Here is a 25,112-nt window from a genome sequence, read left to right as displayed (position 1 = left end):
CACTCAAATAATTTATTGCTATTATTGATTTATTAGTACATGTCAGTCGATATTATTATTTAACTAATTAGCTCATCGGTTTAGAAAAGCAACTCATAACCCCAAATAACTCCAATAAGTACTAGATATTAAACAATAAACAAAACATCCACTTACTGTAAAGCAGGTAAACAGAAGATGTCTTCACCACCAGAACTTACCACTCACTGCAGGACTCGCGAGGCCGGTGGTGGAGGGAGGCATTCGGGTTCGAGACCCCGAGTCCGAGTTTTCTGGGAGTTGTTGATTAGAGGCATTCGGGTCCGAGTCCAAGTCCTTAGAGGCATTCTCGGGTCCGGGTTCTCTGGGAGTCGTTGATTGGAGGCATTCGGGTCCGAGTCCCAGACCGAGTTCTCTGGGAGTGGTTGATTACGAAAAGGAGTGGGAGTAGGACCCGCTTCCCGCAAAGGACTCCGGCTCAAGGACTCAATCCGGCTGAACCTACACATCGCTATTGCAGATACATCATTTCCATGTAGTGACTTGTCTCTAGGACTGTTTCTTTGATATTAGTCCATTCATTCAACCTATATTACTAGCTATATACCTAAACTATAACTTGCCCAATTACAAACTAAAAATAGATATAAAAAAAATCACAAAAAGTTTGAAAAATGTTTAAAATGGATTTTATTTATTTTTGTATCTAGATTTAAAAAAACCTAGAACAATTCTGTATGATAAAGATTTCTTATTTTAAAAACGTTTCTACACTGTGAAGCACACAAAATACCAGGAGTTTTATTTTTTTAGGTTGTACTATGTTTATTGTAGATAAGAATAAAAAAAAATTACAAAAAGTTTGAAAAAAGTTTAAAATGGATTTTATTTATTGAAGCAAGTAAAATGCCATGAATTTTATTTTTGTATGTGATTCTATGCTATTTGTAGATATGAATAAAAAAAAAAATTACTTCATTAACACTGTACCTTCCCGAGATATTGCTTTTTTGTAAAGTACCTTTTCCGTCCCAAAAATTACTTAAAAAATTACTTTTGGTAATTTTTTAAAGTCAAGTAGATAAATGTAAAGGGTTTATTTATTTTTTTCTGCAATCAGCATAGTTTTCTTGATAATATTGAAAATTTTCATTGCATTTGCACTATAAATGACAAAGATACAATTTTTTTTCATTGAAGGTACAAGCTCTTCCGGAGTGCTCGGAATATGTAAAAACGCTTATTTTGCCCAAACTTCAACTGCCCATAAAAAAAAAACGAGTTGAGGTAGGAAGGTAAAATTTGGTATATTTTCTTATCTATATGGAAGGATTAAAAATTTAAAGTTTCATCAAAATCTGAGATGGTGGGTGACATGGCCTGGATGATTTGGTGCGGATTGACCCTCGGACGAGTTCTCGGCCGAGTCATTCGCTTTGTTACTTGGCAAAGCAACTTATTAGAGAGCTGACATGATCACATGTAGAAGAGACAGTGAGCGAGTCAGTTCGTTGAGATCAGTTTAAAGTGCTGTTGCCATGGTTTCGCCAAGTATTATGACAGTTTTATAACAACAAACTTCAAAAACTATTAAAAATTCTAAATTTTGAATTTTATTTCTTTCACCGACTGACTCGGCCGAACGCACTGATCGAGTGGAGAGCGAGTGAAGCGCCGAGTTGAGTATGCAGGTGGAGGAGGTACTTACTCGACGGAGTCATTGGGCCTCACTTCTATCTACTGTCTCGCCTGAATCACTTGCCCGCTATCAATCTCGGCAGGTGTAATTCAGGCATTACAGACAGTTCAGTGACTACCTTTTGATGCATGTCACCGTTTATACTTCATGTACCTCAAATCTTCTCTGTAATATATTGGTGCATAACCGTTTTACGGAAAACATCAATAAATAAAGGAACAAGACAAAAAACCCTAAAAATAAATCACAATACAAAATATTGTCACTTACCAAATTTTGATTTTTCCCAGTCGCATGGTTAGACTGACTGTGATTGCTTTGGCCGTGGTTAGCTTGGGAATGGTTGGACTGGCCATGGCTAGACTGGCTGTGATTAGACTGCTGACTGTGGGTGGACTTGGAGCTGGTTGAGGAGACTATGGAGGCCATGGACTTGGTGCTGGAGCCGGTGTGCTGGTGTGGAATAGTGCGGCGGGCCGGTGGGGGGAAGGCGGCTACAAATTCAATATTGACGGACAATGTTGTATTATTATTCATCCATAAAAAAACTGTGGTCTCTTTACCCAAAGAGTAATCTCTCTTTCTATTAAAACAATAAATCACTAGTAGTTCTATAAACTGTGGTCTCTTTGCCCAAAGAGTAATCTCTATTTCTATTAAAACAATAAATCACTACAGTAGAACCTCGTTAATTCGAAATCCACGGGACATCAAAAATCAAATTTCGAATTAACAAATTCCCACGTAATTCGAAATTTTAAGAAAAAAAAAAAAAAAAAAATGCCGAAAATCGATTTTCTCGGCCGCCTCTTCAAATCCGGGTGGTATTTTAATTGTAAATTCGTATTAATACCAATTATTTCTTTATTTTCGCGGCCGATTACCGTAGCGGCGGGCCCTTTAAATTCAGATATTCGCAATAAATTCGTAAAAATACCATATATTTACGCGTAAATCGAGATTTTGCTGCCGATTTCGGTCGCAGCCTACCCTTTAAATTGAGATATTCGTAAAAATACGTTATATTTCCGCGTAAATCGAGTTTTCGCGGTAATTTTCCGTCGCGGCCGTACCTTTATGTCAAATTCAGATAATTTGAATTCGTAAAAATACGATATATTTCCACGTTAAACGAGAATTCGCGGCCGTATTCCGTCGCGGCCAGCTCTATGCAGATATTCGAAATAAATTCGTAAAAATACAATATATTTCTGTGTAAATCGAGAATGCGCGGCTGATATCGGTCGCGGCCGACCTTTTAAATTAAGATATTTGATGTAAATTCGTAAAAATATGAAATATTTCCGCGTAAATCGAATTTTATCGGCAGTTTAATTTATGGGGTTTTAAAAAAATATATAGTTTCATAAAAAATAATGTTTTTTGGTGGCATTTTACAAGCAACTGTATGAATTTTTTTGGCACTCAAACGGTTAAGCAGATTATCTGAAACCAAATGCACACATCAAGCAATGTAAAGAAAGTCTTTTTTCTTCTCCAAGCCTAAACATTCTACAAAGTGTTTATCTGAAGTGACCTGCCAGGTAAGTATGTTTTCTTTATCTATTTGAAAATAAGAAAATTAGATAGAGCCTAGGAACTTATAATAGCACAGCACACCTTGTAGTGATTTTTTCAAAAACGGCGCTCTTCTAATTATCCAGTTTTTATTCTTATTATTGTAATAAACCAGTCGATAACTGTTTCGGCACACACTCCTTGCGTCATTCACATTTATACATCGTCTCATAAATACTCTTGTTATTCTGACTCATGGCATGATCCAACTCATAAAATTAATTCACTTGCGTATTAAATTGTCAAAAATATAACCTTGTTCCCTGGCCCTGGTGAGAGGGTAGGGGGGCTGCTGCACCCTCCGCAGGGTGCCCACCTCCTCAGGAGAGCCCCCGCCCGCCTCCAGGGCGCACTGGAGCCCAAGGGGCAGAGCCTCCCAGCCGTTGCCCGAAAGCCTCTCCCAACGGATACCACGACCCGCCGGACTGGTCACGGGGTAAAGAGATCGACGAACGGCGCACTCTAGGGATAGGCCCTCTGGAAAATATTAAAAAATGGAATTATTAATCAATGTTTTAAGCATTATAATCGACAATATCTGCGCATTACTTCAGTCAGAACAATTCCCAGATAATAGGACAGATGAGTCGTAGAGTTTCAAAACCCAATATTACATATAGTATTATACTCACCATGCTTGTCCATGCACTGTGTCTGCGTGCGCAGGTTGACGTAACAGCCGGCCAGCGCGGGATCGGCGTCACTGAGCAGCACGCGCGTCAACTGCTTGGCGTGTGCACGCTCTAGGTGCTGCGCCACCGGGGGCCCGTGAGGCAGCCAGCGTCCCGAACCCCCATCCTGCCACTCCCAGACCACCACGCAGTGGTGGGACCCCATCGCTAGCTGAAAACATTACAAAAATATATTTAAAGGGACTGTACTTAAAAAATTGATAGTGCATTTGGACATTTATAACAAAAGGATTAGAAAGAGCACTCTTAATAACAATTTAATATCAAACTTTAATAAAATTGGTTATGGTTGTGCGATGTTAAAGATGATAATTAAGACGTAAAGAAAGATTATGCTTTTTTAACTGATCGACAGGTCAAGATGTCAAACAAAACGTCTGTAACCAAGTGGGTCTTCCGACCAGCTAATATAAGGAGGATAGTAATTTTGGGTACTACCTACTCCCCCACTTGGCTGCGGGATAGTTAACCCCTCAGGCTAGTTTTTTGGTTTTGCGAACAGACACCTATTACCCGCGCTTTACAGAAGTTTCATTCGCAAATGTATCAAGGTCTTTAATCATTTTAAAGAGACTTTTGCTTGTGTAGTGGTGTAGTGGATGGATCAAAAAATAATTCTGTTTATTGGGGCCCTGCCCCAATGTTTCATGTTTGCACAAACATATGGTTCAATGTCACTGGAGACCTGCCTTTAGAAAGCTAAAGAATAAAACAAAAAAAAATTATTGAATTTAATTGTGAAGCTAAATTTAAACATAAATGATGGCAAATATGATTTAAGATTTTCACGGCGAAAAGTATTTTTGCTATTTGTTTTTGGGGTGTTATGCCGTGTTGCGCTAACTCCTTCTTTAGCCAACGTTTCGATAACACATCTGCCCTGATGATGGACACTGCAATGCTGTCCGAAACGTTGGCTAAAGAAGGAGTTAGCGCAACACGGCATAACACCCCAAAAACAAATAACAAAAATAAATGATGGCATTGGCTACTTCGCTCACCCAATAACTTTGGACATTTGTGGGGTAATAGGAGACTGCGAGAGGGTGTTTCAAACTAGTTCAAAAAAGGTTTTTTAAACATTCAATACTATCGGTGTACACAAATACCTACATTGAAATGTGTCCTCTTTACAATGATTTGCCTGTACAGTGAAACCTCTATCTATCGTTTTCGAAGGGACTTGTTAAAAAAAACGAGGAATTCGGGAAAACAATGAATGAGTGAAATGAAAACAAAATGCTTAAATGTGCAAAAATTCTAAAAACCGATACTAATTTCACACATAACTAACATGTTCAGTGTTTTGAATTTTACTTTACTAAGTTTGTAACTTTATTGTTGTACATACATATTTGAACAGTGCTCACTTTTTTCACCGGACGGTTCATTTTGAAACGCTCGAAACCTAGGATAAGTAAAAATATTGCGCGCACTATCTCTGTGAATAATTCGAATGTTTAATAATAGACTAAAGCGCAAAATTCACAAAGGAATTCGCCAGTACATTTCTGGACCAAGCAGGCTCGGCGAGCCGAACCGATGGACAAATCCGTATGTGAATTCTGCGCTTAATGCCAGGAGTGGTCACCTTCGAATGTTCCGCTCATTGTTTCGCATAATTTTTTACTTATTAAAAAAATAATTAGAAAAATACACTCTTATTACTCACATTTATTGATTCCGTTTTCGTGCTTTTCAATTTCCTCTTTACAATCAACTTATTATAACTATTATCACCTGGTTCAATGCTTCCAAGAAACATATCACTATCTTGTGCGTACTGTACCTACCACTTGTAAAATCGCACTTGTCATCTAGCTTGCTGGATTGTTTTGGTTTTAGGCTGTAAAATTTTACTCATTCAAAGATAAAAAATTCCTTTATTAAACGATCTTGTGCCGCCATTTTGGATTTTTTTCTTATGGAGTGACGTTTCTTTTCAATCTAAATACGCACAAAATATTTAAATAACACAAACTAATAATCTATTTTGTTGGGGTAAATAGTTGTTTCTTGTAAGAATTAGGTTGAAAAGAAGAGTAATTTCCATAATCTGAGCTGAAAAGTGCAGCGGTTAGGTAAATATTTACCCAGATTAGACAACTACAAAACACTGTATTTTATCTGACCGAAACAACAGTTTTGTGATATTCTTTACAGCAAAGAACTAATACTTTCATACTGGTTGAATACCTCTGATTTGACACTGAGATAGCCCAAGGCCCAAGTCACATCTGGTAAAGATTAACTTTAAAGATTTAGGTACCTACCCAGTCGTAAAACAGTATTGCAAATTTCTTTGGAAATCTAAACCATGTGGGAGAAAAAAAATGTAGCCTCGTAATAAAAAAAGAATCATAAATTTTATATTTGGAGACATAGGTTTTTTAATATATTTTTTCGAAAAACGTGTGCATAAAATAAGCACTCATGTTGATTTCAAATTCAGTTGCATTTTTAAATTCCCCGTGTCAGGTTTTGAGTCACTTAAATAAGTCCTTATCTGATTGATATGATTCTTACAATTTAGTTTCATTGATTTATTTGTTCTTGTAATCTTGAAACCAGTATTTAGTGTAATTAATTTTTGTGTATAAAAAGTTAAGGATTCCTAATATTATTTTAGTCAAAGTGTAATAGTACCCGCTTGCTAGATTTTTCGGGTGTTATTCTAAAACAATAGTCACAGCGGGAAAGTGGGACATTAACAAGGTAATTTCCGATCAATTATTATTAATATGTTTCTATAAATTTATAAATCAATAATAACATGGCGCCTGAGGAGATTGCCCTTGAGGTGATTTTTCACAAAAACGGCGCTCTACAAATTATCCAATTATTATTATTAACATCAGAAGCCTGACGTGACAAGTTTCTTTTCTGACCCAGTAGGGAATTTCAGAGATAACAGGAATTTATCATAAAAAGACAGATAATTTTGATGTTATTTCCCGTAATGATTATTTAACAATAAACCAAATTAGTACATACCTACTAACAATTATTATTGTGTATTTGCAAATGACATGTCATATATTTTGATAGTAAATAGAACTCGGGTTTTGAAACTTTTAAACTGTCAAAAGCAATGTACTTAGTAATAATAATTATTGTGGATTTTATGTATTTCATGCAATCTCGAGTGTATAATTATTTAGTGCATTCTGAATTCACTACTAATTATTTGTTAGTACATTTGAACCAAATTATATTTTATCAAGAAATAATAATAAAACAATGAAATTTCACTTCTCAAGTGTAATTCTAATTTCATGCCATTTAATTTAGCACATTGTGCAAATCAATAAAAATTTCATCAAATAAAATCAAGATGTACCAGTGATTGGATCCGATTGGTATCATCTGGCGGTCGTGAACCTGCCACTAGTGTTTGCGTGGGAATCAACAGAGACACAGCTTCCCATAACGCAATATCTCACTTATTACTGTTAAAACAATCACAAAGAGCAGAAAACTTCTAACTGGCGCGCCAAATAAGACTTATACATTCCGGAAATAACGAAAACCACAACATTCCAACGAAAAAAACTTTAAAATTATTATGTCAACAACGAACGGCACCACCACGACGCCATTTTAAAATCAAACTGAAGTTAGTTATTGGTTATGAATCATGGAGCGTTGCCAGGTCCAGATTACAATATTTCCCTAGATTTGGAGTCGAAATTTCCCTAGATTTCCCTAGATTCCGGGGGTACCACCTTGGCAAGTTAAAAACGTCTGTCCGTCCAGGGGGGGGGGAGCTTTGAAAAAAAAGTACTTGGTTTTTGTTGATAACTTTCATATACTATTTCGTTAATGCTACTATCAAAAACTCTAATTACTAAGGCTAAATGCTTTACGCTGCTAATAGCGGTGGACTTATCTACAATTAAAGAAAATTTATTTTTCCTTAACAAATTACAAACTTTTTCAAAGCCACTGCTCCCCATTACGTTATTCACGATTGCAGTACACTTTGTTCTGGAGCATGTTACCTTTTTAGCAATTGGAGAGTCAGGATAAAGAACTTGGCTTAATTTACCTAAATGGTCCATAGCATTAAAAGATATATTATGTTACGGCAAAGGCGACCAACCTGAAATTATAAATAAATAATTACCAATATAGTAGGTACAATAAATTTGGAAACATGTAATAAGTTAAGAAGAAATATTATGAAATAAATTGAGAAGATTTATTTCATAATAATGTACCATAGATTGAACCTTGTCGTAATGAAAATAAATTATAAATAAATGTATTTTAGAATCAATAGCGTAGCGATACACCGTACCTTATTTCAGCCTCTTTCATTTGTGAGATTTCTGTCGCCCTTTGCCGTATTGCTGGCATTTCGAGTATTGTAGGCTGAAAAGCAGCAGCTCGGATATTATCAGCATGTTTAGCCCCCTTTGCATGCTTCTGTATCTCCGACTTTCCGCACACAAAATCTTTCCTACAAGCATTGCAGAAAAAAAAATTAGGTCCTTTATTGCTCTTCTTGAGCCAGTCTTTAAAAACCTCTTCGCTCTCCCATTTCTCCCGGTACTTCTGCGCGTACATTTTTTTAGGCCTTTTGGCCGAAGTTGAATTATCCTCATCCGGAAGGTTCTTCCTTGTGCCAGAAGTCGAAGGTATATCCATCGTGTTGACCTATAATAAATACTATATTATAAATTCAGGGTGTACTTATACCAAACACATAATAGTATAAGTTGTGTTAAACTAAACACTGAATATATTGGAAAGTAGCTTTTAAAAATTTTAAACTTAGTAGCTGAACGCTGAACTTTGTGTTACGCTAACCCTGTTTTACATGTCAATTAATTGGAAAGAGATAATAATAATTTCAAAGTACTTACCACTGAATTCAAAACAGAAATCTTAATAAAAATCACTGTAAACCAACCGAAATTGCCGAAAGTGGAAAGCCAAAAGTGAAAAGCTAAGAGAGAAGATAATTTCTAACTTAGCACGGCCATGTTAATGATCATATATATATATTATGTATCATGTATTGTAATGATCATGGACAAAGTCGTAATCTGAAACTTTTAAGAAGTCCCCGGTTTTAATATTTTTAGGAACATAAATATAATTTTGAGTTGTCAGTGTTAAAAATAACATTGCTTCATTTATGTACATCAACATTATTTAAGATTCCTGGAAATCCCAAAAATAAAAAATGAAAATACATTTACGTTCACTGGCAATCCCAATAATATTGTCATGTAAAAAAAATTTGTCAAAAAGTACGAAATTTCCCTAGATTTGTGCTGATTTCGTGAAAATTTCCCTTTTCCCTAGAATTTTTTTTCTCCCCTAGATCTAGGGAAATTTCCCTAGACCTGGCAACGCTGGAATCACGTTATGAATGCAATGTATGAATGGTTATGAAGTTCTGTCGAAAGTTTATAACTTTTGAAGTTCTGCATATATAATGGAACGTCTACACAAGTTTTTTTTATGATTTTATGAATAATTTTTTAATTAAATCCTCACAAGTTATGTTTGACGATGACGTGTGGAGGGTCTTTTGAGTAAAGTAAAGAGTGAACCTCGGTCTAAAAGAGACCCATAATATGGGTTAGAGAAACACATATACCAGCAATGCCGGCAAATCATTCAACAGTCGAGCTGTTCAAGACAAGAAGGGTAAATTAATAAAACCGTGCAAGCGGCCCGTTCTCCTTTGAAGATTGTCAAATATGAACAAAGTTTGGTTTTGGCGCGTGTTCCTTTGAATGATTTTATTTAGTCCTGTTAAATAGTTTTAAGCGTGTTCGGCTTATTTCGCGGTTCCAAGTTTCAAATATTTCTTTTTAATAATGGAACCTTCACAGTACTTCACACCATACTTACGTGAAAATTGATAAATCCACCGATCGAGAGTTTTTTCTGTTTTCTACGGATTTTGGTACAAAGTTGTATATATTTTCAATCTTTAATTTCATTTCGTCTATGATATTGTTGTTCGCGTTTGTGCAAAATTTAAAATCTCGTACGACAAAAATATAAGTTGAATAATAACAGTGAGGCAGAGTAAGTTGTAAGCTTTACATACACTTTAATACTATTTGTATGGTATGACTACAATTCATGGATCACTAGAAACTAAAAACTATTTATTTCACACAAAACGGATAAACTAATGATGGCCAATGGCCATTGTTGCAACAAAATTTTCTTATTAGGAACTAAAAGATATTGTCATGCAAAACAGATTACTGTATTGACCCATAGTGATTGTAGTTGGCTGAAATTATCCACTGTATACTAATAATTGTTTATTTTGCACCAAACAACGATAATATTATTTATTCACGGTAAGCTTGCAGGAAAAAAATGAATCTCTAAGTAACTAAAACACTACCAGAGTAATCAAATTTGATGGGTTGTCAACATAGACTAATTCAATGGTTGTCAATAATCTCGGAATGCGAATCGTATTCATATCAATACTTAGAAGGAGAGTTGTTTATTTATGCTTTTGTCATTAAAATCTTTAGCTTACTTTCCAAATTGCCGAGAACGATTTTTTCGATGGCGACAAAGAAAAGCAAAATCGATGTTTCCTTATTTTTATTGTTAATTTATTATTATTACTTTTATATACATATATTACGTATGTGCACTCTCTATGATATGTGTAGGATTGCACCTTCCTCCCCGCATTTCGGAATTAAGACATTTTTATTAAATCCAGATATCTAAATTCCACTATTTCTTTAAAACAATTGCCTAATTATTAATCTTTCCAGGTCTCCAGGTCTCCTTTCCAAAATGTTTCCCGGTGCTCAGGTGAATATAACTCTTATTTATATATAAATGCGTATTTCTACTCATTAATTACTAATAACATTTTTAAATAATTTTAGTCTGGGAAAAATTATAATTATGATAATATGTTTATTTCAATTATTCTTTAGCAGTGTTTTCAGGTCAGAGCACAGCAGCCCTTAAGGCAACCTGACATCACAAGCCCAGTGCAACAACCTTTAAGGCAACCCAACATTACAAGCCCAATGCAACAGCCCTTAAGGCAACCCAACATTACAAGCCCAGTGCAACAGCCCTTAAGGCAACCTGAAATCACAAGCCCAGTGCAACAACCTTTAAGGCAACCTAACATTACAAGCCCAGTGCAACAACCCCTAAGGCAACCTAACATCACAAGCCCACTGCAACAACCCTTAAGGCCACCTAATATAACAAGCCGAGAGACACAAAAACAGCCGTTATTAGCCCAATCAAACATAATCCCGGGGCGGCAACAGCAAGGCTTATTAAAACAAAAACTTCAGAGCCCTGAACAACAGGAACCAAGTCCTTTGGAAGTAAAACTAATCCCTGGCCAATCCCAGAAAAAACCTGTCTCACTTCCAAAAACTCTTTGGCAACGATTACACCCTGAAGAAGATGAGCTGAGTATTCTGGTGAAATCGCATTATGCCGAAAAACAACGGAACTCTGTCATCAAAAAAAAAAAGCTTTCAGCCCCGAGACAACTGAAGCACGAAACTCTCCAACATTCCACGGATCCTCTGCAAGGAATACTAACATTGAAGGAACAAGCTCCAATATTGGCTCTTAAACAACAGAGTCCTCATCAGCTTACACCGATGATGAACGAACCAACTACAACCCTGTTTCCAAAACAACAGAGTCCCCAACAAGTAACACCAATAATGAAGGGACAAACTCCAGCCATGTTTCTAAAACAACAGAGTCCTCCTCAACCAATACCAATATGGAGACAGGAACAGATTGATCTCCAGCAAACTCATACCTCTGAAGGGCCACAACCGGACTCTGGTACTGCTACTTTGCCAACGAAACTTTTGCAGGAAACACCAATCACCAATTCGTCTCTGCATTCTAGACTACAGCAGCATCAAAAGCCAATCTCTGGGCAACCAAAGCAGAGCACTGAGATAATTCAAAAAGCCAGACAAGAGCCAGAGGATTCTTTGCTTCAGATGTACTCCGAGTTCCACGATTCTGAAGAGGAAGACACTGAACCAAAATACATCCCTAAGACAAGACTTTCCACAAAAATGAAGAAAGGTTGGTTGAGACAGTTAAAATTATTTTCAAATACAGCCAAATCTTTATCTATCCATTATTAAGATATTTACGAAGCCAGAGCAAACATTAAGGTATACCTATTTGTAATGTTGCGATAAATACTTCCATGGTCTATTATTATTAAATAACTTTATAGCCTTGTTTCATTTATTTATTTGGGAATCAACTTATTTCTCTCTGATATTGGCACCAGTCTAAAATTGCCCATATGAAGTCCAGTAACAAATTGATTTAATTTTAATATCACAATGTAATTCCATCCCAAATTTGGAAATATTTTTTAATTTCAATTCAGAAACGAAACTCATAGATTTGGCTGTATTTGAAATTTTTACATTTTTTTTTCTTATTTTTGAGTTGATTTGAACCATTTAACTTTTAATTTTTCAATACCATTGTTGTCTATTCTATTATTTTGATTTTTCCCCCTCTTTTCTCATATCTCCTCAAAATTGCATGAAAGCATTATTCTTATAGGCATTAATTATCTTGTATACATACAAAAAAGCGGAACACGGTTAGTAACAAAATAATAAAAAATGATCTAGTTTTTCAAAATTTATTTTTTAATTAATCCCACATTAAGTTTGTTCATAGTTTGGGGTAAACAAGAGAAGTTAAACTAACCTTAAATCTTTTACATCAATCATATTGGCCGCCAAATGCAAAATAGATTTTAATTTTAACAAAATAAATATTAAAATGCATTATTTTCTATTTCCGTTCCACACTTTTCTGTATCTCAGCTCCCAAATTATTATTTTTTTACTCCCTTACTGATTAGTGTTTTTGACTTGTTAATCTGTGACTCTATTCACACCATTGTACATATCTGAAACCAAGTCTTAGGGGGTATTTCACTATCTCTGATTATGTTCTGACTAAGCACTAATCCGCGGATTAGTCATTTTTTCGTTTTCACTATATCTGAATAACGCTAACGCTCGGGTTAAAGTTCGATTTGACTAATCAGTGCTCGAACTTCACGTTAGGCGCTATTCCTCGAATCAAAGATGGCGTCAAAACATTCCGAGTTTGACAGCGGAGAAGTGAGTCGAATTTTGTTGAATGAATTTGAATGCTTGTATGATCCATCCTGAATTATTTGATTGTGTTCAAAATAAGAAACAATGTATTAATTCGACACGAATCTATCTAAAATGACCTGATAATCAACATAACATAACCAAAAAAATGCACACTTTGCGGTGTGCGGACTGTGACGCATGACAGCCGTGGCAGTAGATGGAGTAACTGCAAACATTTTGCGATGTTGCCAGACTATTTCGAGTGTTATCTATCCGGAAGCTCGAAACAATGGTGAAACGGTCGCCGTTGAATAACGAAGTTATTCTGATCTTTAAAGCCAGCCAACGGATAGCTAGTCAGATATTTAGCCCGAAATAGTGAAATACCCCCTTATACATTCAACATTGCTGCAGCTTGACACACTTATCTTTGTAGGCGGCCAGAGGAGGAACTAACGAGGGGACAAACAAATTTTTTGCAAAGTTATGTCTGTCAAGCTGTGTTTCAGTTGAGACAATCTATTAGTGTAGTTATCCCACCGAAAGCTTCCCTGTAAACTTTTTTTTTTTAATAATATGCATAATTTTCGGAAAAGGGGGAGAAGTTAAAACTATCAGTGGTATGTCTATTCTGATTCTGGTGACTTATAATATTAATTGTTCTTTAGTAATTTTGGACAAAGGAAAGGTAGCTTCTTACATACATATTAACACCTTCGGCCGGGAAAGGTAGTTTTGCCCGTACGGTCGATTGATGCTTAAGGCCGGGAAGGGTAGTTCTACCTTTTGCACCGGCCTCATTTCAAAGGCAGAAAAGACGGAATTATTCAATGTTTTTTCATGAATCTTACATACCAATCTCTTTGTAAAGGTCCCAACTATATGTACATAATTATCTAATCGTAATGCAAGTCTTTTTTTAAATTTATTTTCGTGCCTTTCGTTTACATCGGTATTTCAACAAAAGTATAGTATATTATAACAATGAAACCCGATTTGAATCTCTATCTCTGTTCCGAACCCACTCAACTCCTATGTGCAAGCAAGCGAGAGATGTCGGGCGTAAATAAAGAAAGCAGGTATGAGCAAATACCGATAGGCGGACCGTAATAAACATATTACGAGGTTAATAGAGTTGCATTACAAATAATATTCGAATTTAGTTTAGTACTTTCATAGCTTGGGTATGCTGAGTTACTATGTAGAAATTTTTATTAAATTATTTTAATTATTCTCGAAGATATAGAAATTTAAAACAAATTAAAGAAATTCGCACGGGAACTTTATTTTCGCCCGGACTCAGCATAGTGCCAGCGCAAAAAATACCCGGCCGAAATGTGTTAACAACTACTGTTGTGTACCCGGTGTTGCTAAGGGTTATGGATGATTTGGATTGGAAAGCGTTCTCCTTTTACAGCCAGTGGTGAAAACAGCGCTACTGCACTCTGGCAGTAGAACGTCGGACCTCCGTGTATCAAAATTTATAATAGTCCCAGAGAGAGGTTGCATGTGATATCATCGTTCTATCTTCTATCTTTTCATTTTCATCCAAGACGTGTGAGAATTAAGAATTTTCATCGATGACGTATGTACGGCCCTTCTCTGAGACTTCTATATATCTAAGATTAAATACCTTAGCTGAGCTGGATTCAATAACAACTTAAGATTACAGTAGTAGTTTTTAGTAAAACAAGTTCAAAGTTTTTTGATATTCAATTGAAACCAGTGTTCAAACTTATCTAAGATTAAATACCTTAGCTGAGCTGGATTCAATAACAACTTAAGATTACAGTAGTAGTTTTTAGTAAAACAAGTTCAAAGTTTTTTGATATTCAATTGAAACCAGTGTTCAAACTTTTGCGTGTATCGCCGTCTATGTAAAACCTACACAAGTAATATTTACGTAGCAGACAAAGGAAGGGATTGGAGATGAAAAAGACGATGGCTGCAAAAGGGACTCGTGCACATTTATGTTGTTATTGCATCCAACTCCTCAATTCCAAACAAACTCTTCTGCAAAATCACAACTTGACAACTCGGACACCAATAGTAATAGCATCTTATAACACGGGTGGTGGAAAGAAGCTGGCGAAGAAGTGGCGCGACAACCAGAGACTTCGGCGCCTCGTCAAGCCGAGGAACGCGTACTCGGTGCTCTGCGAGTTTACTCCAGTCACACAACGCAGGGTTTCAGTTCTTCCAATGCGCAGTTTCAAACAGGTCACAGCCGTACTCACCGTAAGAGGCAAGCAATATCAGGGCACTGGTGAGTTCGTCAATTTTTTTTTTTTTAGACATACATTCCCAGATTACAAATAACTTGACATTGTTTGAATTCCTCCTACTACGATAAAATGGAAAATGATACTAAAGCAATGACGGAGGACTTAGCCAGCAGAGGATGGAACCTGCGATGCCTGGGTGGAACCCAAAGCATTTATCCACTATGCTATTTACCAAAGGTCAATTCAAAACATATTCATTTGGAAAAAGCCACAATTTGCTTATTGCTTATTTACAGTGTCCTTTGCATGTTTTACTTACTAAACCCATGATAAATCCTATGTAGCAGAAAGAATGGTTGCAACAGAGCTTTCTTTCTATTGCACGCTTCAATTAACTGTTTGTTAATGTGTCGGAAGTGCCTATCAGCCACGAAAAATTTGTTCCCGTTGAACGTCGCCGTTACCAACAGACACAATCTAAACATACTTTCTTTTCATGGGATTGATTCGTAAAAAATGCTCGTAGCTTACTAAAATAAATTTTATTCCACTATCAACAAAGTAAATAATGAGATGATAAATATGATTTAAGATTTTCACGGCCAAAAGTATTTTTGTTATTTGTTTTTGGGGTATTATGCCGTGTTGCGCTAACTCCTTCTTTAGCCAACGTTTCGGACAGCATTGCAGTGTCCATCATCAGGGCAGATGTCTTATTTCCAAGATTTCAGATATTATGGTTGCTTTACCAATTTCAAGAATCGTTTCATTTCTGAACGGTGGTCCCTGTGAATGTCGACCTCTCTGGTACAGAGTTTCTGACTATCAGTATGTTGTTCCAGGTTCGACCAAGAACGAAGCGAAGAATGCTGCAGCTGAGGAGATGCTCCGAATCCTGATGAACAAACAGATGCAGATGAATTATGTCGCAGACCAAAATCAAGAAGAAAATATTATTATAAGTAATTATTTTTATTTTTCATACACCTTTGTATTATTTGCCAAATTTGCTGAAAAGGAAATAAAGATTATTCATTTGATAACCAACACCTCTGCTAAAGGTCACCACAAATGGTTTGCTTCGTTTGGTGACTTGGCAGGGGTGGTCGGGTTCGTGAGTTGAGGTTTGTCCTTGGGTCTTGGTGGCGAGTGCGACTGCCCACCAAGTGCGTGGCGGGCCGGTTGAGGGAGACTCTTTGAGCCCTCCAGCTGGACTCTCCTGACCCATCGCCTTGCACTGGAGTGAGAGGGATGGATTCATGCTTCACTCCTGGACACACTGACACCTCTTATACTTTTTCCTTCCCAGAGCTTTATCTCCTTCCTTTACTTAAAAAGATTCTCCAAAGACCACACAGGCCCTGAGGGAAATTATTTTACTGAACGCCTCCTATAACTATGTGGAGTTGTAAAAAAACCATTTTTTACTTATGATCTGACTTGTAGATCGACAACCATTACTTTTCTTGAAATAAAAATAAAATTTTATATACAAATACCCTAGATATATAACTGTACCTCAGAAATCAAAGGTCGGTTGACACATTTTTGAAATTGTTCAGGAGAGATTAAATAGTAAAAAATTTCCTTTGGGACATTGTGGAGATACCAGACCTTTTATGTTGACCTAACTTAGTTTCACATTGTCGTAGGACAACCGTCTTATACCTCTGTGTAGATACTGAAAAAACTAAAATGGTCTCATACATAATTCATTTTCACAAAAAACTAGACAACTGAACTTTGACTTCGGACACATAATAACAATTGATTAGCCCACTTGCATCTAATTCTAATCTAATAATACCACCACCTTATAGTAATTTCACAATACAACTCCCCATCGAATTAAGTTATCTCACTTTGAAAGCCTAAATATAAATGTAAGTTCTCCACAATATAAAACAGTAAAAGTTATTGCTCAATCCTACGTTAAGTTATCGGCCTATAGCAGGCCTGAAAGGCAACGCAAGATATAGAGATGAACTTAACAACCCAACTTCATTAATTAATTAAATTCGGTAGCCACTCTCTCCGCCTTATCGCCTAATGGATTTGTACTTGTCCGTCACTTCTGGACCCATTGACCCCAGATTCCTACCCACCCCTCATACCTTTTTCCTACCCTGCACTTCCTCTCCTTTTCCTTGAAAAGACCCTCCACAGAAGGCCCCAAGGAAATAAAATTCCTTTTGTAACTTGTTCAAGCTTCAAAAAACATACACGAAACAAGTGAAGATCGTTCATTTTGTGGCAAAAGTGTTTGTTAATTTGTTGCATGGCGTAGTTGTTTTTCGAGAAAGAAATGTAAAATTTTTATCAATTTTTTAATGTATTTTTTTTTACGTGACACCTCACAAAAGCACCTCTGTCAGTACAATCTAAAGACAGGGGAACTATGTCACCACCCGGTTGAGCAAATTGTTAATGATAAAGACCGCGAGAGCCCCACCGAAAATATTCCTAAAATGATCATCACAACACTCGTGGGACGAACTTGCTGGAAGACCAATTTATTATAATTTTGCAGACCAACAGAAGGTAAAAAGCTTTCGACTGCCATATACATAGTGCATTTTCTTCTTTTTAATAAATATTTTCTCGGTCTGTCCATGCATGCTGTGGATGCTCCGCATCCCTTACATTTTAGAGTAAAAAGATTTGGACTTCTAGCCGTAAACAGCAATACTGCAATTTAAATATTTTAATTCTTCTACAGCGACCTTAATGTGATTTTTTTTTACAATAACGGCGCAGTAAAAAAATCATACAAATATTATAATTTATAAGACATTGTGCATATTATCGTCCCGTTTCTATGTACGCACAACAAACGACACAATACAAAGCTAGCGAGTCTAAATACACATACATTCTCAAATACTGTGAAGCGAGTAAAACACATTGTGGTGTGGAAGCAATCTGTAAACCGTATCCAAGAATTCTAGAGCGTACGTTCTTTCCCCTCATGGGCACTGAGACCCGCAAGCCAATATCTTCATCAACTTTATTCAATGTTAATGACAGCATCCAACGTACAAAAACCGTCTTTAATGCTCATATTGCTGACGATATTGCTTTGGTTGCTGAAAGCGAAGAAGAACTGCAAGAGGCCTTAACAACCTTGCAAAGCATTCTTCAAAACAACTACAACATGAAGATAAATAAAGACAAAAAAAAGCTGCTGACTGTAGGCCGAACGCAACATCAGATGAGAGTAGAGATGGCAGGAGTTCCACTAAAGAACACCAAGGAGTTTGTCTACCTCGGGAGCAAAATAACATGGGACGGTCGGTCTAAGAGCGAGGTCGACAGCCGTATACATCAGGCTAGGCTTGCATTCAATAAAAGGTCGAAAATAATAGAATCGAATAATATAGACCTAAAACTGAGAATACTCCTCATCAAGACCTATGTATGGAGTATCTTGATGTACGGCTGCGAAACATGGTGCCTATCCGAAAGAGATAAACGGAGACTAGAGGCTTTTGAGATGTGGTCCTATAGAAGACTGTTAGGAATTTCCTGGAGAGACCATATTACAAATGAGGAGGTTCTCCAAAGAATCGAAGGAGGAAGGCACCTGCTCAGGACCTTGTCCGAAAGGCGTGCAAGATGAATCGGCCATGCTATACAACAAGAAGGCCTCTTGCATGTCATAATGGAGGGTATGACCGAGGGGACCAACTCTAGGGGACGCCCATGCCGAGAGTACCTGGAGGACCTGCTGGTGGACGTGCACTGCTCATCATATGCAGAAGTCAAAAGAGCCGCACAAGACAGGGAAGAATGGAAGAGGAGATTAGATGAAATTGCTGCAAACCAATCCCAGGATTGAAACCAGAGAGAGAATGCTCATATGTATAATGCACAGAATCGTATACTCTATTACTAATCCGTTGGATTGTATGCGCGCGCTGCTTTGACAGTTTGCTTTGAGCTTGAATACTGAAGTCGAATTCTTATTGAAAATTATTAACCTGCGATTTACTTTTTAATCATAATTTAAATAAATAAAAATGAATACCCAAAATAAGATGGATACTTTGCCAACGTGTTCTAAATGATAATAGTTAATTGTGTGGTTGTATAATTGAATCATTGATGGGAAAAAAAACTTATTTTGGATACTGGAAATATTGAGTTATGGAGATAATTTTAGACAGTACCTTATTGTATCTTGTTCGTGGGCTAGCGTCTAGATGTGCATATTTGATATCAAGTACGGGTATAAACATTTGATGACCAGCATCCCTTCTACAAAAAGTCACCGACCGCCACTGTCACACGCCCTGTTTAGATAATAGATGACAAATAGGCATAGAAGCAGTTCTTCTTTGGCATTCAGTCACTTTGTTTGTTTTAGTTTCTGATTCGGAAGACGATGAAGACTCTCCCATTTCCATGAAGCAGCTGACCTCACTGGCGCTGTATAAACTATTTGAGGATTGGAAGAAAATTAATACTAAGGCAAGTTACTTATATGTATACTATGGTGTCCAAGGGTAAAGTGCACTAACTTCGGGAGGTGATTCTACAAAATAGTAGACATAAAAAAGAAAAAAAAAAAATTTCCCATAAGTACTAAAACATTTTTCCACTGAAGAATATTTATTTTCCCATACAAAAAAAAACTTTTTTTTACCTAAAAACTACCTTAATACGTTGGAATTTCTAAAAAAGTTATTTATCTTTTCTACTTCTAAAACCATGTAGAATCACCCCCCAAAGTTAGTGCACTTTACCCCCGCACTAACTACTTAACTTTTTTTGCTTTTTAGTGATCCTAAGCTTCCAACATTATATTTAGCTTTATAACATTGACAAAAAGACAATTGCTCAGCTGTACATTCTGGACTCTGATTGTACAGCTGAGCTTTAAATTCGGTTTACATAGTAAATAATTCAAATAAAATAATTTTTTAATTTATTTATAAACCATAAACATTTTTTTTTATTTTCAAATGAGGAATTATACAATTTGTCCAGAGAAATGTCACCATCTGGCAATTCTTTTTTATTTAAAATAAGGAATTTTACAATTTGTCTAGAGAAATGTCACCATCTGGCAATTCTTTTTTTTATTTCAAATAAGGAATTTTACAATTTGTCCAGAGAAGTGTCACCATCTGGCAATTCTTTTTTTATTTCAAATAAGGAATTATACAATTTCTCCAAAGAAATTGGCAATTCATTATCCTTACAATTAATCCTAATTCATTAGCCTGGTTCATTATCTCTTGTCAATCCCTTTTTTTAAATAGTGTATTTTCCCAGCAGCGATCTTTCACCAGCCAATCAGCGCGCGCCGGGCCTGACGTAGACCCCCTGGCCTCGCTGCACCCGTGTGACCTCCTCAGCCGCATGCGGGGCAGTCTGCCTTACAGCCTGCTGCTACAGCAGAGCACCCCCCAGGGGATGGAGTTCTTCGTAAGCGTGACAGTTGATGGATCAACTTATGTTGGAAAAGGTATTATTTATATTATTATCGATAATAAATTAAGTTAAATACATATAGGATTACGAAGGATTTTTTAAATATTTATTTTGAGGGATCAGTAGGATTTATAGGTCAAGTTAGGAGTTCTACCGAGCCGAACCCTTCGATATGAAAATATCTGGAGTCGGTGAATTATTTTCCCATTTGATCTCTGGTGAGTTGGCGTGTTGTTCTTGTATTGTTTTGTATTTATTATGCTTATATAATGCACTTGCATAATGTGGATTGACCAGATGATCATCTGTGTAAAAGTGTGTGGAAGGGCTTAGTATTTCCTGTGGGGAAGATTTAATCCGGACATAAAGCACTCGGCCAATAAGTCTTGTACTATCTCCCATGTTTACCTCATTCCTTTGTCAGCATTCTGGTCCCCAAAATAAAGTTCACTGTCTCCCTGTTAACTTGGCTTCTTGGGAATCTGACGCTCCTCGCCATCAACCGGAGGACATTGAATTTTCATTGTGAAGTCCTGTTTTAACTCGACTATTTTCCATTTCGTCTATTTGTAAATTTGTTTGTACGTTCCTTTTCCTGTTCAAGATGGTGGCCATTTTAATGGTTGAGTAAAGATCATTTTTTCAAACGTGAAACCCGGCTAACTAACCATCACGCCGTTTCACCGCACACACTCGGTCTTAGCACACACTTCTTGCCTCATTCACATTCATGCATACTCTTCTATTATTCTGACACTTGACATGGCCTTACTCAAGTATCCGATTCACTTGATCGCGCCATGACTTACTCGGACGTCCCCGACCTCTTCTACCATTCAAATTTGCATCATATATTCTCCTTACACTCCTTTCTTCGTTTACGCGCTATACATGCCAAACCATCTGAGCCTCCCTTCCATAATCTTATTCGTTACGGTTAAGTCAGCCTTGCTTGCTTTGCGAATCTCCACTTATTCATCCTTTTGATATAAAATTAATGTCAATTACAATACATCTAGACTCTAATTATCTTAAAATTAAGATAAAATATAGCAAATAAGAAACACTCTTTATGTTTCCAGTAAATTCTTAATTCAAACTTTGTTCATGTACGACAAAGACAGACATACAAAGAATAATTGTATGAGTGAAAAAGATATAAGTCTGGGCAGAATTTAAATCTTCAAAGTTGGGTGCGGGTGCGACTGAGATGACGATATGCTTACTCGCTTACACTGACGAACGAATACGGAACGCTGTATTAGACGACCTACTGCAATCAGATTGCCATTCTTATACTAATGTGTTGCTACGTTTGCCATCTCACTTTATCTAATGGTGCTGAAAATCTTCAGGAAACAATTGAAGTAATTGTATTTTTTGATAGACCGAGTTGTTTGGCGGTCCGTCCTCTGCAGAGAAACGGCATGATGGTTGGTTGATATTTCTTATAATGAAAAATAATTTGCGTGTGTTATTCCTTTGCTTTTTAAACACTTTCTCATCACACGGGGGGCCATTTTGGCACTTTTTATGCAATTTTGTTAGAAATAGCACAAGTCCTTACGCATGTCAGTTTAGTACTGAAACCACTGAATCGAAAGCACAACGATTAGTGTATCTTTTGCTTGCAACTTTTGAGGTCTCTACAATATGTCTATAGTTGTATTGTCATCAATTGAGACCATAGACATTCAAATTGATCGACCAGCCAATCAGAGAAAGAGGAATGTATGTACAATGTAACCGTCTCCTTTTGTGTGATTTGTCAATAAATGAATTTGACAATATGCAGGCAACTCGCATTGTAATATCACTATTCAGTCCTCGAAAATAAAATCTGCTTATGAATGACTAGTATGCAAATTGCTGTCTGAGTAAAAAACTTAACTCCAATTCCCAAATCGGGTAAACAAAATTTCGGATGTGTTTTCAAAATTGAATATTTTGCTACACTATTTAGTTAAGACACTTTTAAAAGACAGTTTGTTTAAAAACGATAATTCAGACCTGTGCAGAAAAGTCCCAAAATGGGCTACATTGTGAACCTTTGCCTTTCTTTTCGCGAACCTCACTTTTCTATGCAGGATCTGATTATTTCAATGTGCGCTCTTTGGCGGTCAGTGTATGACATATTTTGTAGTTAATTCAAAGCATTTTCGAACCCTCCTGGTGCCAAAAATATGGTCACATAGTTTGCCTCCAGCTCTTCGCTGTGATACCAAGATTTCATATTAGCGCATGTCTGTCCAGTTGGATTTCTTGATTGAGAGTCATAAATACTCTCATTGACCAAGACTCAAATGAAGATGGATACCAAATGTATGTAAGGAATCATTTATGTTTCTTGAAGTAATATTTTTGTTTTTCCCAGGTACCAATAAGAAGGATGCGCGTTATAGGGCGGCTAAGGGAGCCTGCGAAGCTGTCTTTGAAGTTGTTTATCCTAAGCTGTAAACATTGTAACAAAACTCTCATCATACAAGTGACTTGCTATAAACCTTTTCAACGCAATCTACCCCATCGCTTGGCACATTTTGACACAACGTATGTGTTTAAACCCTTCGTCCCATGTGTCGGTAAGCAATCAAAATAAACCGAGTGTTATAAGACCCTGTGCAGAAATTTAAGTTCGTTATAGTAAGGTAACAGTCTGCAGCGCAGTTCACTGCAGTTTTCTGCTCAGGATCTTACAGCATTTGGTTTTTGTCGATTGCTTACCGACCCGTGGGGCGTCGGGTTTAGGTTAGGTTAATACAGGATACAATAGAAGAGTTACTTATAAGCAAAGATGTTTATAATGTGTCTGAATTCCTACATAAAATACTGAAAATATATGTATAAATCTTTTACTTTACATAATTGTTGTTAATTTTTTTTTCTTTTGTTTGAATACTTACCTATTGGAAAATGTAGGATTTTTTTAAATACCAGTATTATTTCATGGTTCCTAAACAAACTGATCTTGTTTTAACTAGTTAAGGTTTTATGTTAAAATGACTGATAAAGAAACCAATGAGTATTATTATAGTTTTTAATTTTTTATCGCTGTTATTATACTCCTATCTCAAGTATGTTTGAATGTTGAATCTACTATTAGTATGTAATTTATGTCATACTGAAATGACAATATGATTTTAACACAATAAAAATATCATATACCTACTTTTTTTTTCTAACAAATGATTATCGTTTTTTTAATTTCTAATATGCTACAAGTTAGTTTTTTAATTTTATGTTTTTTATAATTACATTAAGTATAAAAAAACTTATTTTATTCATTTGTTGTTTGAAGAAATATTTTTCCTTTATTATAAGTTTTTCATTAATGTTTCATAAAGCATAATAAGCTCGTGTGTTAAATAATTCATAAGCCGCTATGCTCTTGCATGTATATGCAAATAAATAGTGCCCCCAGTTCTACGTTTTCGCCGACCGCGTAATTCATCCAATTAGAAAAAATAATTTTTACATAAGAGTGAAAAATTCAAAATTAAAGGGGGAAATTAACCCATATAATATTTATTTATATTAATAATGATTATTAATGTACACAGTAAATAAAAATTAATGGAAGTCTCCGTTCATTGTCCTACTTAAATGTATTTGTCACGCTCCTGTAAAATTTCAAATTTTTCACGTTGGAGGTATTACACGCCCAGCGATGAATCTTTTCATTTTCATTGAAAGTGTATGAATCTCACAAGAAGTGCAGTGCAACAGTGTTATCCTTTATAGTGCAACATGTAAAGGACACTTTAAAATACATCTAAAACTTATTCTTTATAGTATTTATAACCCACGAAAAGCAGCAAGGCTTTTAGCTTCTTTAACATCTGTCAGCAATTCGTTATAAATCTTAAATCCTTTAAAGTAGAGATTATTTTGGGTTCCCGACAAATTTGTTTTTGGAATTCTAAAATCTCCACAGTTTCTCGTGGGGTAGCCATATATTCCAAAATAAAAATGAACATTCTTAAACATGTATTTTGGCAACATCTTATTTTTTTAGCTTAAATATAATTATTAGGGTTTTGTAAATTATTCGTTGGTAGGTTGGTAGGTACCGTAGTGGAAAAATATATCTGCTGTTAAAAATATTTCACATAATGTAACACTCAAACACCCCCATATAAATTTATGTTCATTTGGGGGCATCACTATTTTGAATATTGTGAATCAGTTACTGAAAAAACAGTTCATATGTTCCTGCACATAAGTTTGTTAATCTGGTTTTCAAAGTTGGGTGTTGCGGGGGACACCAATAAATAAATTAGAAAAACTATTATTTTAAACTTTATTATGGTTATAATTTTACAGAAGTATGTCAATAACAGAAACAAAAATCATACCCAAGTAATACAAATTAATGCGACAGACG

The 25,112-nt window shown here is 36.1% G+C and overlaps 2 protein-coding genes across 2 annotated transcripts in view; one reads left to right on the top strand and one right to left on the bottom strand.

Moving 5' to 3' along the window:
• dx (deltex E3 ubiquitin ligase) overlaps positions 1-7,536 on the bottom strand; it is a 29,738-nt gene extending 22,202 nt beyond the window's left edge. The window contains exons 1-4 of the mRNA XM_089636456.1: positions 7,289-7,536; positions 3,889-4,099; positions 3,512-3,733; positions 1,949-2,172 (exon numbers count right to left, since the gene is read on the bottom strand). Of these exons, the coding sequence (XP_089492582.1) occupies positions 1,949-2,172; positions 3,512-3,733; positions 3,889-4,093 (651 nt within the window). The 5' untranslated portion in view covers positions 4,094-4,099; positions 7,289-7,536. The remainder of the gene's footprint in view (positions 1-1,948; positions 2,173-3,511; positions 3,734-3,888; positions 4,100-7,288) is intronic.
• Positions 7,537-10,734: 3,198 nt separating this feature from the next.
• On the top strand, positions 10,735-23,739 carry LOC149420196 (uncharacterized). The gene is made up of 6 exons (XM_089636040.1): positions 10,735-10,755; positions 10,884-12,021; positions 16,138-16,257; positions 19,662-19,765; positions 20,576-20,765; positions 23,106-23,739. The coding sequence occupies exons 1-6, from the start codon at positions 10,738-10,740 to the stop codon at positions 23,186-23,188; spliced, it is 1,653 nt and encodes a 550-aa protein (XP_089492166.1). The 5' UTR covers positions 10,735-10,737; the 3' UTR covers positions 23,189-23,739.
• The last annotated feature ends 1,373 nt before the right edge of the window (positions 23,740-25,112 follow it).

Source organism: Hesperophylax consimilis, chromosome 10 (assembly GCF_061612785.1).
Source record: "Hesperophylax consimilis isolate HC1 chromosome 10, BYU_Hcon_1.0, whole genome shotgun sequence".
In the NCBI taxonomy this organism is placed as follows: domain Eukaryota; kingdom Metazoa; phylum Arthropoda; class Insecta; order Trichoptera; family Limnephilidae; genus Hesperophylax; species Hesperophylax consimilis.
The sequence above is the reverse complement of the archived record's forward strand: the minus strand, read 5'-3'. Positions and strand labels throughout refer to the sequence as shown.

Coding starts and splice junctions, on each gene's coding strand:
- LOC149420196 (XM_089636040.1), top strand. Junction 16,258..19,661: donor AGAAGAAAATATTATTATAA/GTAATTATTTTT, acceptor TGTTTGTTTTAG/TTTCTGATTCGGAAGACGAT. Junction 20,766..23,105: donor ATCAACTTATGTTGGAAAAG/GTATTATTTATA, acceptor TGTTTTTCCCAG/GTACCAATAAGAAGGATGCG.